The 15,559-nt window shown below is 36.3% G+C and overlaps 1 protein-coding gene across 19 annotated transcripts in view; it reads left to right on the top strand.

The window, feature by feature from the left end:
- Nucleotides 1-4,957: 4,957 nt before the first annotated feature.
- The window catches only part of TRDN (triadin), a 362,263-nt gene continuing 351,661 nt past the window's right edge, over nucleotides 4,958-15,559 (top strand). For all 19 annotated transcript variants that reach the window (XM_072832697.1, XM_072832631.1, XM_072832729.1 and 16 more), the window contains exon 1: nucleotides 4,958-5,361. In XM_072832697.1, the coding sequence (XP_072688798.1) occupies nucleotides 5,340-5,361 (22 nt within the window). In that variant the 5' untranslated portion in view covers nucleotides 4,958-5,339. The remainder of the gene's footprint in view (nucleotides 5,362-15,559) is intronic.

Genomic DNA, 15,559 nt, shown 5'->3' with positions numbered 1-15,559 from the left:
TATTTCCTTATTTATAGCTAAGTTCAGAAAGTGAGTGGATCTAGTTAGCATGCAATAATGATAAACCAGATACGACAGATTACATTGTTGATAATGCAAAAACATCAAAATGTAAAAATCAAGGGGATGATGTGTATTTTACCCAAGTTAGCAAATGGAAATGCTCACTTAAATTATTTTTAGGGGAAGAAAAATTTGTATCGAAGAACTAATCAGCTCTTTTTATAAAAAGAGTTACTTAAGCTTTTATAAGGAAATTAAAAAGTATAAGTGAAAAATTGCTTTTGAATAGCGACAAGGACTATAGATTGCAGGTCATATGTGATAAACTGTGGAGCAGAAAACAGTAATCCAATTTATGGACTCCACAGGACCACCCACTGCAGGATGTCACAGATCCTTATAAAGAGCCTTATAAAGAAGTGGTAGTGAACAGAAGCCAGCAATTCAGAGAATAGAACCCTCAAGAAGGAAGGGGTATCCAGAGCCTTTGTTAATTGAAGATTGAATTGACATAGGCAAATTTCTGAGAGAATGTTTGACAATGTCAAATGCATGCGAGGAAAGAAGCCTGATATTGGAGACTCAGCTATTCATGAGTCAGAGTCAAAGAGAGGAAAGTTTTTAATTGCACTGGAATGCCTTCTGTCATTTGAAACGAGCTGGATTACACAGTTTGTAAATAATTAGATGGTAAGCCAAACCTATGGAAAGACTTTCAACCTTTGGTTAAAGAAATGAGCACAGGCCATTTAAAGGAAATCATGAGGATGGAATGAGATTTTCCATGACACAATGAGAACACAAAATAATTTAAAATGAAGTGAACAGCAGTGCTGAGATGAAGTAAGATCAATGAACTAATAGTCGAATTGAGGCTTTTCTTGTGATTCTGAAGATTAAGTTTATCAAGTGAGGGCTTCAGAGGAATTTCTAGGTCATGTGATGGGATTTCAAGGTCAGATGAAAGCAAATATAATCAAATGGTTCTCAAGTTCACATTCAATGTTCCTTATTTCCTTTATATTTCTTCCTTCTAAGGTTTAAAAAGCCAGTATCTATTCTTTCTATATCGAGGTTGTGTTTTGCTAAGTGTTTTCTTCACTTACAAAGCTAAAAGTAAAGCATTTCTTTTTTGTATATTTCCCCTCATAAGCTACTTCCAACTGAGGCAGTGAAACAGTAGCTTGCATTTTGTTTAGCGCAAATATCGAACTTTCTTACGTTATGATCTCTATCCCCTACCTACCCCCCTTTTTAAAAAAATCATCTGGTTGGTTATTGACCTTTGTTTTGTACTAAAATGAGCCTGAAAACTTAAAGTTACATAAAAGTTATGCCTGTGATTATGTTGGGATCCAAGTTAAAAGCACTTTGATCCCAATTAAGTATCCCACAGATTTACTTACATGCTAAGTGTATAATATTTTTAAAAGTGTACAATATTGCACAAAGTCTTTTATTACTTTATTTATTTATTTATTTATTTATTTATTTTTTATTTATTTATTTTTAAAATATTTTATTTATTTATTCATGAGAGACACACAGAGAGATTGAGAGAGAGAGAGAGACAGAGGTAGAGACACAGGCAGAGGGAGGAGCAGGCTCCATGCAGGAAGCCCGATGTGGGACTTGATCCCGGGACTCCAGGGTCACGCCCTGGGCTGAAGGCAGACGCTCAGCCACTGAGCCACCCAGGAGCCCCTCACTGGGCTCTTCCAACATGACCTAAAGAGCGGTCGCTCTCTCTTCTCAGTAATAGCTTCTTGGATTGGTGGGTAGACATGTTAATGATTGAATTGCTGTCTCTGATGCATTATTAACTGACAGGTCTTTATAAGTCAATCCTAAGCCATGAAACTGTGTTCTCCTACAAAATGTTCCATTTAGACCAAACTGTCTCTCCAGCTTCATTATACTGGTCATTGCTCCTTGTGATTTTTTTTTTCTTTTTAGATTTTATTTATTCATTCATGAGAGACACACACAGAGGCAGAGACACAGGCAGAGGGAGAAGGAGGCTCCCCTTGGGGAGCCTGATGAGGGACTCCATCCCAGGACCCTGGGGTCACACCCTAAGCCGAAGGCAGATGCTCAACCACTGAGCCACCCGGAGACCCCTGCCCCTTATGATCTTCACTCAGTATTCTAAATATTCAAGTTAGTAGACAAAAACTATTCTTCTTTAGATCAATGTTTTTTTTTTTTTTAAATCTGGCTGCTCTTGTTAGCTCTTGTCATAAACTAAGAATCAGTAAGACATAAGACATATATTGCATTTGGCCATGAACGAGATATTTTGATTGAATTTCAGAATGCAAAATGATCCAGGAGACAACCAGAGAAGATTTGATGATTTTTGGCTTCCACCGAAAAAATCATAAAATGCAACAAAGTGAAACTTTCAAAAAATCATTTTAAGACCATACTACATTATCTTGTTCTGTGCTACTATTTGTGTTTCATGAAGTAGTGTGGGAATAATTGAGAGAAAATGGTTTATTTACTACCAGTCACCTATTTCTCAAGGGATGGAGATATTTGAGAAAAAGCAGTCTTCAGGATTACTTCTCAAGATCTTCTATTTCTTAATTTATGGATATGAACAGCTTATATGTGAATAACCTATACATGAATTGGTGCCAAATAAAAAATAGGGGATCCCTTGGTTAAGCAGCTGACTCCTGATTTTGGCTTCAGTCTTGATCTCAGGGTTGTGAGATCGACTCTACATCTGGCCCTGCGTGCTCAGAGGAGAGTCTGCTTCAGGATTCTGCACCCCTTCCCCCGCAACTATAGGCTCTCTCTCTCTCTCAAATAAATGAATAAATATTTTAAAAAAAAGGATCCCAGCAGATTGGTAAGATTTCTTTAAAATGAAAATCTTTTACAAATGAAGAAAACAAAAAAAAAAAAAGTTAAAGAAAGGAGATATATAAAAAAAAAAGAAAGGATATATGTTGCTTGTAATGTTTTATTCTTTTTGAGTGTCCTGAAGAATGGGGTATATTACCTTTAGGAAAATGCCAGTTGCTTGATTTTGGAAAGCTTCAGATAGTTCCACTTGAAACTCAAAGATAGCTCTCATTAATTTGGCTTCACATAACTTGAAAGTTGTAATAACTTTTCAAAATGAGAAATTTACCAGTTTCTTAATGTCTAATAAGATTCATCAACTCATCCAACAGAGAGATTTAGAAAGTTATTATCTTGCAAATATGTTTATTCGCTAGAGCACTTTTTTTTTTTTTTTACTCTTTTTTTCTTCTTCTAGTATGTATGGCACGAAATTAGTGATGGGGGATTTAAGAGCAACATCAATCACTAGGAACTTAGTATTCTTGCTCTATATTCTTATTTCAACTTCTTATTAAGTAGGAGTTTGTAATTGTGATTTATTCCTGCTCCAAGCTAGCTAATTTTGCTTAGGCCCTGACCCATGTAAATTCTTAATGAATTACAAACAGGATTATTTATTGTCATTTTTCCAGTTAACCACAGTGAGAGTGACTGACTGACAAGTGGAGTTGGGAAGCACTATGTTTTCTTAAATTTGGAAGCACCGTGACGATATTGAATGGCGATACCTTTGGAGGCGTAGTGAAGAGAATTCTGCTTTTAAGCTACCTCCAACTCTTCTTAGAGGCACCAACCCAGTGCTCCAGGAAGGGGCTTGTCAGGAGTTTGCATCTTTTCCATCTGCAGGTGACCTCGTCTGTAGTGTTCCCCAATAGCTGCAGATGATAGAGCCTGCCACAAAGTCTCATCACATGGGAAAGGTAGCAGACTTGTAGTCCAAAGCCTCTAGGCCTCGTTTGAGGTTTAGAGTCTTGTATAAAACTGTGGATGTTACCTGGGATTATTTCCTCTTTGTGAGTTAAGATGGCTTAACTTCCTTATTCTGCAAGTACGCGAACACCACCTATGGTGGGAGGAATTGAGGCAGGAAATACTAAAGTGCTGATGTGGGAAGATGTGTCATTTCCTATGGAAATAGCTGTCAGGGCTTTCTTCGGAGTCCTCAAAATTAAAACAACATACATCGCCTTGTCATCTCGGAAGTACCATTCGCATCCAAGGGATTGTGACAACCAAAAGCAGCAAGTCAAGGCTAAAAGTTGAAACTACAAACATTTACTAGATTGAGTATGAGAATAAAAAAAAAAAAAAAAAGTGTAATCACCCCTTGATTGTTCAGACTGGCTGCAGTTTGTGATTCTCCATGCCCTTTGATTGTCCTTCCCCTTCCTACTACCAACTATTGAATATTTCTCTGCTCATTAACACCTGTCTGGCAGTGGGAAGGTGAAATGCTAATCATCAGGGTTGGTTAATTGTTAGCTGCTATGATCCTTTGTCTTTTATTTTCTTGAAGTTGAGGTAGGGAAAAGTTGAAACCTCTTACTGACGTGTTGGCTGTAGATCTTAAACTTTAGGTCACATTCCCTTTTTTTTTTTACTGCATAGATAAGTTCAGATATTTTGTGTTCACAAAGGTATGAGAGAGAATTAAAAAATCCAGTAATTCATCAGTTCCCAAGGGTCACTCTAACTTCACATTACCTATTTCTTACTGGCCAGGGTTTGGAAAATCTTAATCCCCTATAAGGAAGCCTCAGAATTTAATAGTTGCAACTTTAAATGTGGCCCTGTATAAATAACTACACTTGCTAAGTGGATGTAGACCAATAGGGAATCCACCTGGAGGAAATGACTGAAGACTCTCCTCCCCTTTGCCTCTGGTAGACATTACAGGACCCTCCCTACACCAAATAAGGAAAGAGGAATGTTCTAAGCATTAAGGGCACTAAGAATAAATCTGAGCTATCACAGATAAGATTACTTTCAAGTCTTTATTTCATGTTTTCTGACATAGACCCCCAAGATCTGTAATTATCTTGGGAAAACTGTGGAGGCTTAGACAGTACTTTTAGTTATTTTGTTGTTCTTTTTTTTCCCCCTTTCTTTGGGGCTGGAGAGCTGGTGTGTGTATGTGTGTGTGTGTGTGTGTGTGTGTTCCCCTAGAGTGCCAAAAAAAAAAAAAAGTGCTGAAGAGTCCCAGGGAGTTGAGGCTATTTTTGTTCGAAGCTGATATTTCTGACTGAGCCACAAGTGTGGCTTGGAAAGGGCTCAGGTTGTTTCCAGGGGGAGAACTCTGCAGAGAAGAGACGGAGTTCAACAGGACAACAAAGGGCCAGCAGAAACAGCCAGGAAAACGAAGAGCCCTCAGGTTTTTCACCCAGAGCCCCCTAATCAGAGTTCTCGAATTCTAAAGTATTCCTCAAAGTGCCACTTGACGGGAACTTTTCGCCTGCCTTTTCCTTTCTCCAACCACCATGACTGAGATCACTGCTGAAGGTACTGCTACCATTAGGGAAAACAGGTGGCAATCGACAGACAGTGACCTTGACTGTCAAGATGCCGGCTTAAATGTTGCTTTTAGATACTTGCCTTGATCAATGAGTCTATATGGGATTGGAGAAGTGGATTTGGAAGCTGAGAGGCTGACAGATGTGTGTGTTGGGGGAGAGAGGGGGGTTTCTGTGACATTTTGCATGGGGAAACTCTTCTGTGCTATGCCCGAGGCCCCACTGGTACCAGTTGTCGCCCGCACCTCTATAAATAGCAATGGTCATGTCATGTTGTGGCTGCTATCTTACCTTGCAAAAATTACGAGACTTGCAAGGATAGAGACCACAATGAACCTAAAATATTACATTTAATGTTTCAATGTAGACAAATGATTTTCAGCATTTTTGCCTTATGACATTTTGAAATGGAGATCTTAAATTCGTTTTTCCTTTCCAACCTCAGTGTATAAATATGCACACACATGTCCATAAGATTTAAGATGCAAGTGCTCCCACAAAATTTGTATCTATTTACCATGGGTAGATATACAGAGGCAAGGTTTGGAAATGCACAAAGTGTAGATCAGTGTGATTTTAAACTAAAGCAATTCGAATTCTGATTCTTTTCCCACACCCATGTCTCTTTGACCTCTATACATATAGAAGAACTCGATCTTTCTGTTAAAGCAAATATTTTGTTTCAGTGCTTCTTCTGAAAAGGTTTGTGCCATCACTAAAACATAATATTTAATGATTTGATCACAGTTGCAATCGTTTCACCTGTATATAAATATGAAAAACATATGTAAATATAAAAATATATATATATGTATTTCTTAGAAGGAAAGGGCCCTTTAAAACAACTAACCCATTTTGAATACAGACACAATCCAGTTCTAGTTGGGGTAAAAATCTGGGAGGTGGATCTAATATTTGCCTCTGACAGCTGTAAGAAAATCAGACAGGTGGTGCTCTCATCAGCTTGCAAGTTGAATGCTGCTCTGGTTTGTTTTTAATTAGACAACTGAAAAACAGAACGTGTGGTTTTGGCTCTTTGTGTAGATGTTCGTATGGACACACAGTGATTTCAGAGTTGGAGATTTTCAGTCAATATTTATAAGGAGAAATGTCTTACTGTACCTTCTACTGGGAAATTTAGTCTGGCACCCCAAATTGATAAAAACAAATACTGAGAGGTTTCTGTGTATCAGGTATTTGGCTCAGGACTTTGTGTTATTTACTTATTTCAACCTCATACAATTCAATTAAGTCGGCATTATTATCTCCATTTTGCAGAAATAGAAACTGTAACTCAGATATTTGGTGACTTGCTCGAGACTATGGCATTACCAAGATTAGAAGCCAGCTCCCTTAGATCTAGTTGGTGTTTGCTTTTTTTTTTCTTTTCCGTAAGAGGATATCAGATTTACTCTTTACCAATTTTAGTTCAGAATTTGCTAACTAAATATAAATAGCATTTTTTCCTATTCCTTAGATATTCTATGTCATGTGGCCTTTGGTTTGTCTTAAAGAGAGCTATCTATAACAAATGCTTGCTTAGCCCTGCACAATTAGTAAGTTACCTACGCATGTGTTTCCTTGCCTGTGGATGGGGTGTGGACATCTAGCCGATTCAGGAGGTCACTTGACCAAAGTGTGTTTGGTTTGCTTGTGGATTATTCTCTGTAGTACTTTGCACTTGATTCATAAAACTTTTCTTGCAGGAAATTCTTGATTATGAAATAGAACTTTTGTTTCTGTCTTCTCCCCATGGAGCATTTAAAGGATTCTCAGAAGACCTCCTGAAGTCTCCCAGAAAAATCACTGAATTAGTGATAAAGTGTAAAAACACCATCTAGTGATGATCATTTCCTGCTCCCTGGCCTTTGCAGTTCATAGGATCTATGTCATCTGAACATCAATTATGTACTTTTTTCCTTTTCTGGAATGATTTATTAATCATATTTCTCAAATGAAAATTAGGCTGCCAACTATGAGCTGAATTTTTAAGGTTAGCACCTCAGTCATTCTCTGAGCTTATCCAGAGCTTCTTGCACACCTCTCTCCTTCATGCTTTTCATTTTGTCTTCATGATTCACGGGTTTTTGTATCCCAGCCACAATAGCCTTCTTTCTGGCTTTTATAAGGAGTGTGTTTTTGTATAGAACTTTGGTACATGTTATTCCTTTAGCCTGCATAGTCTTTCCTCTCATATGCTGTGTTTCCTTTGCCACCACTTTTGGGCACATGATGGAAAAGTAAGTATTGCATCAATAGCTTGTGACATCTCCTGATTACTCTTCCCATCCATTTATCACAAAGCAAACAAATGCTGCCCAGAAATTATGAAAGGTAGAGCTACAGTAGCCCTTTAGAGAGCTCTAGTTCACTGTCCTGACCTCAATTTTTGGAAAACTGAGGCTCCTGCAGATTAAATGACTCTCCCATGGTCATTGATAGTTAGAGGAAGTTTGAAGATATAATTCTTGTCTCCTATAGTTTCTCTCAGTGCTTATTCAACTATAACACAGGACACATCAATAAATCTTAACAAGTTCTTTATATAGATTACCATCTATGTGGAGCATCTGTCTTTGGCTCAGGTTGTGATCCCAAGGTCCTGGGATTGAGTCCCACATCGGGCTCCCCACAGGGAGCCTGTCTCTCCCTCTGCCTATGTCTCCGTCTTTCTCTGTGTCCCTCATGAATAATAAAAAATAAAAATCTTTGAAAAAAAAGAAGTAGGACAAAGTCGAAAGCCAAAGGATTTTAGAGAAACAGCAGGTTTGATTCTGGCCCTGATGAATTAACAAAGATAATTTTAATGACAATTATAATAACAATTCATATATGTTGACATTGAATGTCAAGCACTGTATGAAGTTTGTTATATGATCAAGACAACTGAATGAGATAGATACATTTACCATTGCTATTTATAGAATAGGAAACTGAGATTTAGGTTAGGGATTTGCCTAAATTCACAGGGCTGTATATAGTATAGCTAGGATTCACATCTAAATCTCTAACCTGAGTCATGTTGAATACTTCTCCTTGCTGTGTGAGACTAATAGCCTGGTGTTACTTCAGAGGTTGATGGGGGTCTATGCTAGGCTGCTGTTCTGGTTTGGCCCGTGTTGGATTGAATAGATTTGATCAGGCTACAGACTGGACCAAACTCAGAGTACTAGGGGTTTAGGACTATAAATAGCCTTCTACCTTCTTTCCAGAGGCGGTTATTTCTAGACAAGTGCCAAAGTTACCTCCCCTTATGAGTTTCATGTGAACTTGCCATGACCAATTTCAGCATCTATTTCACAACATATAGCACTAGGCAAAAATATCTTTGGAGTCATTTTGATAACAATGTATAGTCAATTCTTTTAACTATAGTTAATTCTTAATAGCTTTGTTGAAAAGAGAGACTTTTTAAAAAGCTGATAAAATAGGTTATTTTTCCAAAATGGCAGGGTAACTAATATACAGTCAAATTGTGCTTTATAATAACATCTATATAACTATGTTTTCTGGGTCCAAGCACCTCTAAAATATAGGAAAGTACAAATTTCTGGTAATAGATTCAAGTTGATAGAGTTCCTATATATAATTAACTTGTAACTTACTAAAGCACTTAGTCAAGGGAAATTCTTTTCTAAAAAAATTAGAAGTTAGGTCAAACTGTCAACTTCTAAACTATTATGTAACTTCAGAATTCAGGAGGTTTATCTTACTCTGTAGGAAATTGTTTCCTCACTATTAGCTCAACCGTGTCTTACTGCTTCTGTAACAAACCTGTGGAAGGATTTGATATCCGAAATTTAGAACAAAAATGGTAATTTATTTTACACAATGTGCTGCTTCAACAGACTGCAGAGCACATGAGCACCAATTGTTGCTCTCAAGAAAAAAGATCGAGAATTCACAGCCAGACTAATTAACTATGCACACAAGTTATGTCACCTAGAGCAACAGATGGTGGAATTAAGAGAAGGAGGAGATCCAGCCTACATATTTGTGTTTATATTGCCAAAACCAAGAGTGGCTATTCTGGCCCAAGTTGAGATGACTTGGGTTGAGGGCAGGAGGAAAAGGATGAAGTACTAGGTTCAAGCCCTAATTAGTTACAAATTATGTTCTTCTGTTCAAGAAAAGGAATACACCACATATAGAATATAATTTTTAGTTCTTTGAACACATTTTAAAAATTGACATTGACAAGACAGTATATTTGGAGAAGGACCATGATCATAAGAGGCACACAAGTGAAAAGACTTGCACACAGGTTGTTTAAGGAGAGGATTCTTTTTTTTTTTTTTCTTTCTTTCTTTCTTTCTTTCTTTCTTTCTTTCTTTCTTTCTTTCTTTCTTTCCTTCCTTCCTTCCTTCCTTCCTTCCTTCCTTCCTTCCTTCCTTCCTTCCTTCTTCTTCTTCTTCTTCTTCTTCTTCTTCTTCTTCTTCTTCTTCTTCTTCTTCTTCTTCTTCTTCTTCCTTTTATGGAGCACTAGAGGACAAAGCAAAGACCCATCGATAAAAGTCTAGAAGCTGCAAAAAAGCCAACTCTTGGCAAAATATAACACAGAACTGAACCAACCATCAAAATGATAGCTAGAACTATTCTGATTCAAAACCAAAGAGGAAAGAAAAAAAGAAGAAAGAAAGAAAGAAAGAAAGAAAGAAAGAAAGAAAGAAAAGAAAAGAAAAAAGAAAGAAAGAAGAAAAATGCAACAAAAGGAACAGTCTCCAATTTTCAAATATGCTTATATTATACAGAGGGATCCAGAAATGTGCATGACACTTGTAACAGCAGAAAAGGAAATAATGATTTTATATATATATATATATATATATATATATATATGTTATAATGTGGGATTTGGAGGTTAGTTTCATTTAAGTTCTTAAAATTATTAGTGACCTTAATTAGACATCTTAATTAGTAACAGATCGTTTTTGAGGTGGTCCATGTGGAAACCTGAAAAGAAATTAGAAACCTAATAAGTCAATGTGAGGCAACGAAAAATAGTTTAAAAAAATGCTCTCATCAGGAATATCATATTTATTGACAGGATATTAAGAACCAAATCTTACATGTACATCTTTTTAAAATATCACAAACTCTAAAAGGCTAAGAGGCAGATATTACAGAAACCTGATCAGTCTGATTCTAAAACTTCTCAATCTTCTTTCCTGTTCAAGTTGAATTTAGAAAAAGGAAGAAAAGCAGACTGTGAAAACCAGTGGGTGACATAATTCATTGAAAATCAGAGAGCGAAAGTAGTACAGAGCCAAGAGAAAGCGGCATTTAAATAATGAAAGGCAGTGCGATAGAGTGCAAAGTGTGTGGAGTTTCGGTCAGAAATCCGGGTTTGAGCACTAGTTCACTACTTAACCATACGATGTCTGGGTGGGGTGGGCATGAGGGCCCTCATTGGAGGGGCCCAGTAATATGGCCAGAAGAATGTTTTCAACTTTTTGCAAGATCATGCTTCTTGGCAAGTTATGTTCACGTAAAGATTTTAAAATTGTGCAAACCTCCACAATGCAAAATCTACATGAAAGTGAATAACAAATGTATCTTTTTAGTGTTAACCTTTGGTAGGTTCTATTAAGAAGCTTTCTGTTGCAGCTTCTGTTTTTTTTCGTAATAGTGACTTTTTTTTTTCTGCCACATTTAAGCACACAATACCCATGGAAGATGTTCTGCTTGTCAGCTTAAATGCTTCTTAATTTTTTCCTATTTGTTTTTGGTCATCATTGTGACTATAATTTAAAAACCGTGTTGCCTTTACAATGCAAAAATGAATTGAGCCTATTCAGCTATTATTCTAAAGCCTTAGGAATCCTTAGAGACTTAAAGACTTCAATGCTGTTTGCATTAATTTTTAATCAGTTAACAATATTTAATATGAGAAAAACACAAAATGGTGCAATAAGCGATTTTAAAGTGATCTATATTGACCTTTGGGTTGAATATATCAATTTGAAAAGAGAATGCACACATAGATGGTTAAGTTTTCCAGTTAAGCTTTTGGTTTTACAGTTATGGAATTGAAATCATTATTCTTTCTTTTCTTCTGTCAAATAAAAAGAAACCCTTTGGAGAAATCCTTAATATATTTTTAAAATGCAGATTATTTAAAGTAACACATTTAAAAAGAGCAAATTAGAGAAAAACCTTCATCTGGAAACCATGAATTAACATAATACAATAATTCCAAGCTTACCGAGTTTAGTTTCTCTTCAACTCATAGTCCTAGGAAAATCCAGCTAAGTTAAGTTTTGCTTTCCCCAATTCCCATTTTCTCTGAAAAATATGAGTGCCATGAATAATTTCTGATAGGACATGCTTATTTGAGTGTCACAGGAACATGTATTGCCCCAAGTGAGGGTTAAGCAGAGATAGATGAACTTTCTGGTCTAAAAAGATAGTATTTTCCATCTTCAAAGGAAGTTAAAAAGAATATCCTTGGCAAATGTGTAATGAATAAAGTCCTGCTTCTCTCTGTACAAGTTATGCTCTCTAAACATCAAACATCTCCACATCTCTGTGCCTGAAGTCAAGCTGTCAAAAGCATACGGAATTTACGATTCTGAGAGATGCTTTGGTATGTAAATGAGCTGTTTCCTCATAAACCACAGAGTCCATCTCACTTATGATGTACTTCATATTACATTTAAATATGTATGGTTTAGATATTTCCTAGTTTGGTATCTGTGGCAAGGGCTGAAGTATGTGGTTTTCACTTAAACAAAGATACAGTCTTTTAATCTAGAAGAACACTTATTTACGTCTGTTCAGCAACCTGCTTTTTACAGGGGAGCATGAGGCTGGAACTTATTATAGACTGATTTTCTCATTGCTACCCATTTGCTGCATCCTCCCCCTGACACAGGTTTCTGAAATGTTGAGAAAGACAAAAGAAAGAAAGAGTTCTTAATATAATATATGCATAATATAACACAACGTAACATAACTTAGGGCATTAATGAGCTTACAGATGTGAGAAAAATCATTTCCCACTTATTTAGACCTTCAACACATTTTTAGCAAGGTTTCCCTGGAAAATTTACCGTTGCATGTTAAAATAAAATCATCATATGACTAAGAGAATTTTCTGTTTGTGGTAGACATTTGATATAACATCAAGACAAAAATAGTGATTATAAAGTGACATTTCTTTGACCTCCAGTGCTGGAGCTGTTATTTTTATCCATCGTTATTCTTATTTAACTTATGTATAATTGCCTAGGGGAAAAGAATATGGTATCAAATCTGTAAGTTACCAAGTATAGTAAAATGCCAAGCAATTTAAATATGCAGAAGCATTAGGCATTGCATTTAGAAAAAAGCAAGCAAACAAAATACATCATTTGAAATATAACAAAATTATAGGCTCTATGGTATTAATTATCAACCTATAATTAGATTTATACGACAGAAGGTCATGTCAGAGGTTTAGTTGTAGTCAATATTTTAGAACCTATTATGCACCAAGCTGAATACCAGACAATAGGGACATGAAGAAGAAGAATATAAAGTCCCTGATTCTAACATAGTAGATTGAAAAACAAGCAGGAAAGAACAAAAAATAATCATTAAAATGGAGACTGGAGAGATTTAAAAATATATAATTTTGGATTTATGAATGGGGAGTGTTTAGTTGACAAAATCATGCTATTGTTCATAAATCTTATAATCACTGAGGGTATATTGAAATTAGCTTAAAAAAATAACTACCTTAGAATGGTAGGATGTCCTACTCTTCACTTGGATAATTTGCAATGCACATGCCATCGTCAGAAGACAAAATGGCTGGCCAATGTAAGGAAATCAAGAGTAGGTTTGATCAATGAAGAGATGAAGGAAGAAGAGATGGGTGGTATGTGAAAGTTAGTGATCTGTGGAATGAAGCCCTAGGATGATCAAGGTACAAAGCTATCAGGCTTAGAAACTGGGTAAAAAAATCGTTGTTTAATGACTATTTTTTTTAAGCCACCCTATTGCTATATCATTGAAAAGGATGGATGCCTTACGTGCATGATTTATTTTGAACTAGTCGTTTTTTTACAATTCCTAGTTTCTGGGCCTCCTATGTGACTATGCTCCTGGTATTTGTATGTCTTTGCTGCTTTTGATCCCCTAGTACTCTACTTTGAGCTCAGTTTGTATTTTTGGAGTGCTGTTTCCAATTTGTGAACAAAAAATGAAATAATACTGTCAGGTACTTACCAAAAAACTTTCTTCAGGATAATAATGAGAAATAAGCTGTTAAAAACTAATTTTGTGGTCACTGTTGTTCTTAGAAACAACTTAGAACTGTTGTTCTAAGTTCTATGAGAACTAGTGTTATAGGCCAGTGGTCTTGTTGTGGTGCTCTATGAAGTCACCCCCTTAAGCATTGAAGCAAGGCAAGAGGGTTTTCGAGATACTAGGGAAAGGCCTTTGTCAAGGAAAGGATGAAGAGACACGATCCTTAGTCCAAGGTTCAGAAGACATGAAGAGGAAGTACGTGGGGTAGCAGAAAAGGCTAGATTCAAGCAGTTAAGTCAGCAGAGCCTTCTAAATACTTTGCTCCTAGTGGCTGAAAGAGTAGTATTAGAAATGATGCTTTGGACAGCTACCAGAAGTTTTGCTTATCTCTTGAATTACATAGATCAGGTTTACCATTCAGTTTCTGCCCAGCCTTCCCAGATTCGAAAACCTTGTAGTTTGTGACTAGAATGGACTTGTTATAATCATAATGTAGCTGGAGTCCTTGTCTTTGAATGACATGGGATCTCAATACCCAGGTGTTTTGAAACATGATATTCTTATCTTTGTTCCTTCACTCTGCCATTCATTTATGGATGGAAAGGGGCAAAACTGCTGACCTCCCCAAAGATATTCATTCACTTTATAAGCACATATATATTTCAAGTATTTGCTTCAGTCAGTAACTGTGCTAAACTTGAGGGTGAACTGTGAAATATATATGCATCTAGTCCTTAAGGAAAGATGAAATAATTGTATACATAACTCTATGATACAAGGCGACTAGTTCTAAGTTGCCAAAAAGAACTGACAAAATTATATATAAAAACTGTGAGATAGAGTCCTTGGTTTCTTGCCAATCAAGTTTAAAGTGGACATTTGCACATCAAAGTAACTAGAGTATTAATTAATACGTAACAACAAATCAAGTGTTTTGAGGTATGATTGTTAGGAAAATCTGAGACATAGAAAGGATAGATGGACTTGGTTGATCAGGGACTATTATAAAAGAGTAGAACTTAAGTTAAACTTGAAGAATATTTCTAAATGAAAGAACCGGGGTATAAATGGAAAGCAGAGAATTAAGTTCTTTCTAACATCCCTAGATCCTAAAACATTGCAGGTTTATATATTTAGCAACCAATTATTTGACATAGTTTTACTAACTTAATGTCCCAGTCTCATGCTCTATGCCAGAGGATCAAAGCTGGAGGAGATATCTCTATTGGCATTTGGGGCAGGAGAATTAGTCAAAGGTCTCTCCAAGACATTGCAGGATAATAAGCATATAGTAGCACCCCTCACATAATTTCAACTTCATAAACAGCCACAGACATTTTTCTGTGGGAATGCTAACTATGCCCCAGTTAACAACCAACAACAACAACCAACTAAGATAAAAGTGAGCATAGGGACTAATAGTTGCAAAGGAGGTGGGATCAAAGTACGCAAGTTTGAGAAACTGCTGACTTACTTATCTTCCAAGTCTACATTTGGATTAGTGGGAAGCTCTTTTTAGTATTTTCCAACTAAATTACCAGTCACCAACTAAGAGTTAGTATAGTAAATCATTTACCACTAAAAGTTAGCAACTAAGTTACCATCTAAGAGTTAGTACACTAAATATGCCATCTATTTCAATGATTCAAAAGTTATTTAGGATAGAATGAAACCCTTCTTGAAATATAATTATGTTTGGCTTTCTTGATTTGCACTTATAGTTTCTAGAGTAGAAAGGGAAAAAAAGATGATAATTCTAAGGAACTGTGAGGCAAAGAGATTCACAAACCAAACGGAACAACACAATTTCCCATGGAGAAAAATCAGAAAAATCAGTGAGAGGTGATGGCCTATCTCCTGTGTCCTTGAGCTAATGAGTTGAGAAGGGACAGCATAATTTGAAGAGAGGCACAGGTGGAAACATCTCTGATAGGTAAACTGAAAGACAATACTTT

This window comes from Canis lupus, chromosome 1 (genome assembly GCF_048164855.1).
Source record: "Canis lupus baileyi chromosome 1, mCanLup2.hap1, whole genome shotgun sequence".
Classification (NCBI taxonomy): domain Eukaryota; kingdom Metazoa; phylum Chordata; class Mammalia; order Carnivora; family Canidae; genus Canis; species Canis lupus.
Note: the sequence above shows the minus strand (reverse complement) of the source record. Positions and strands in the feature narration are given on the sequence as shown.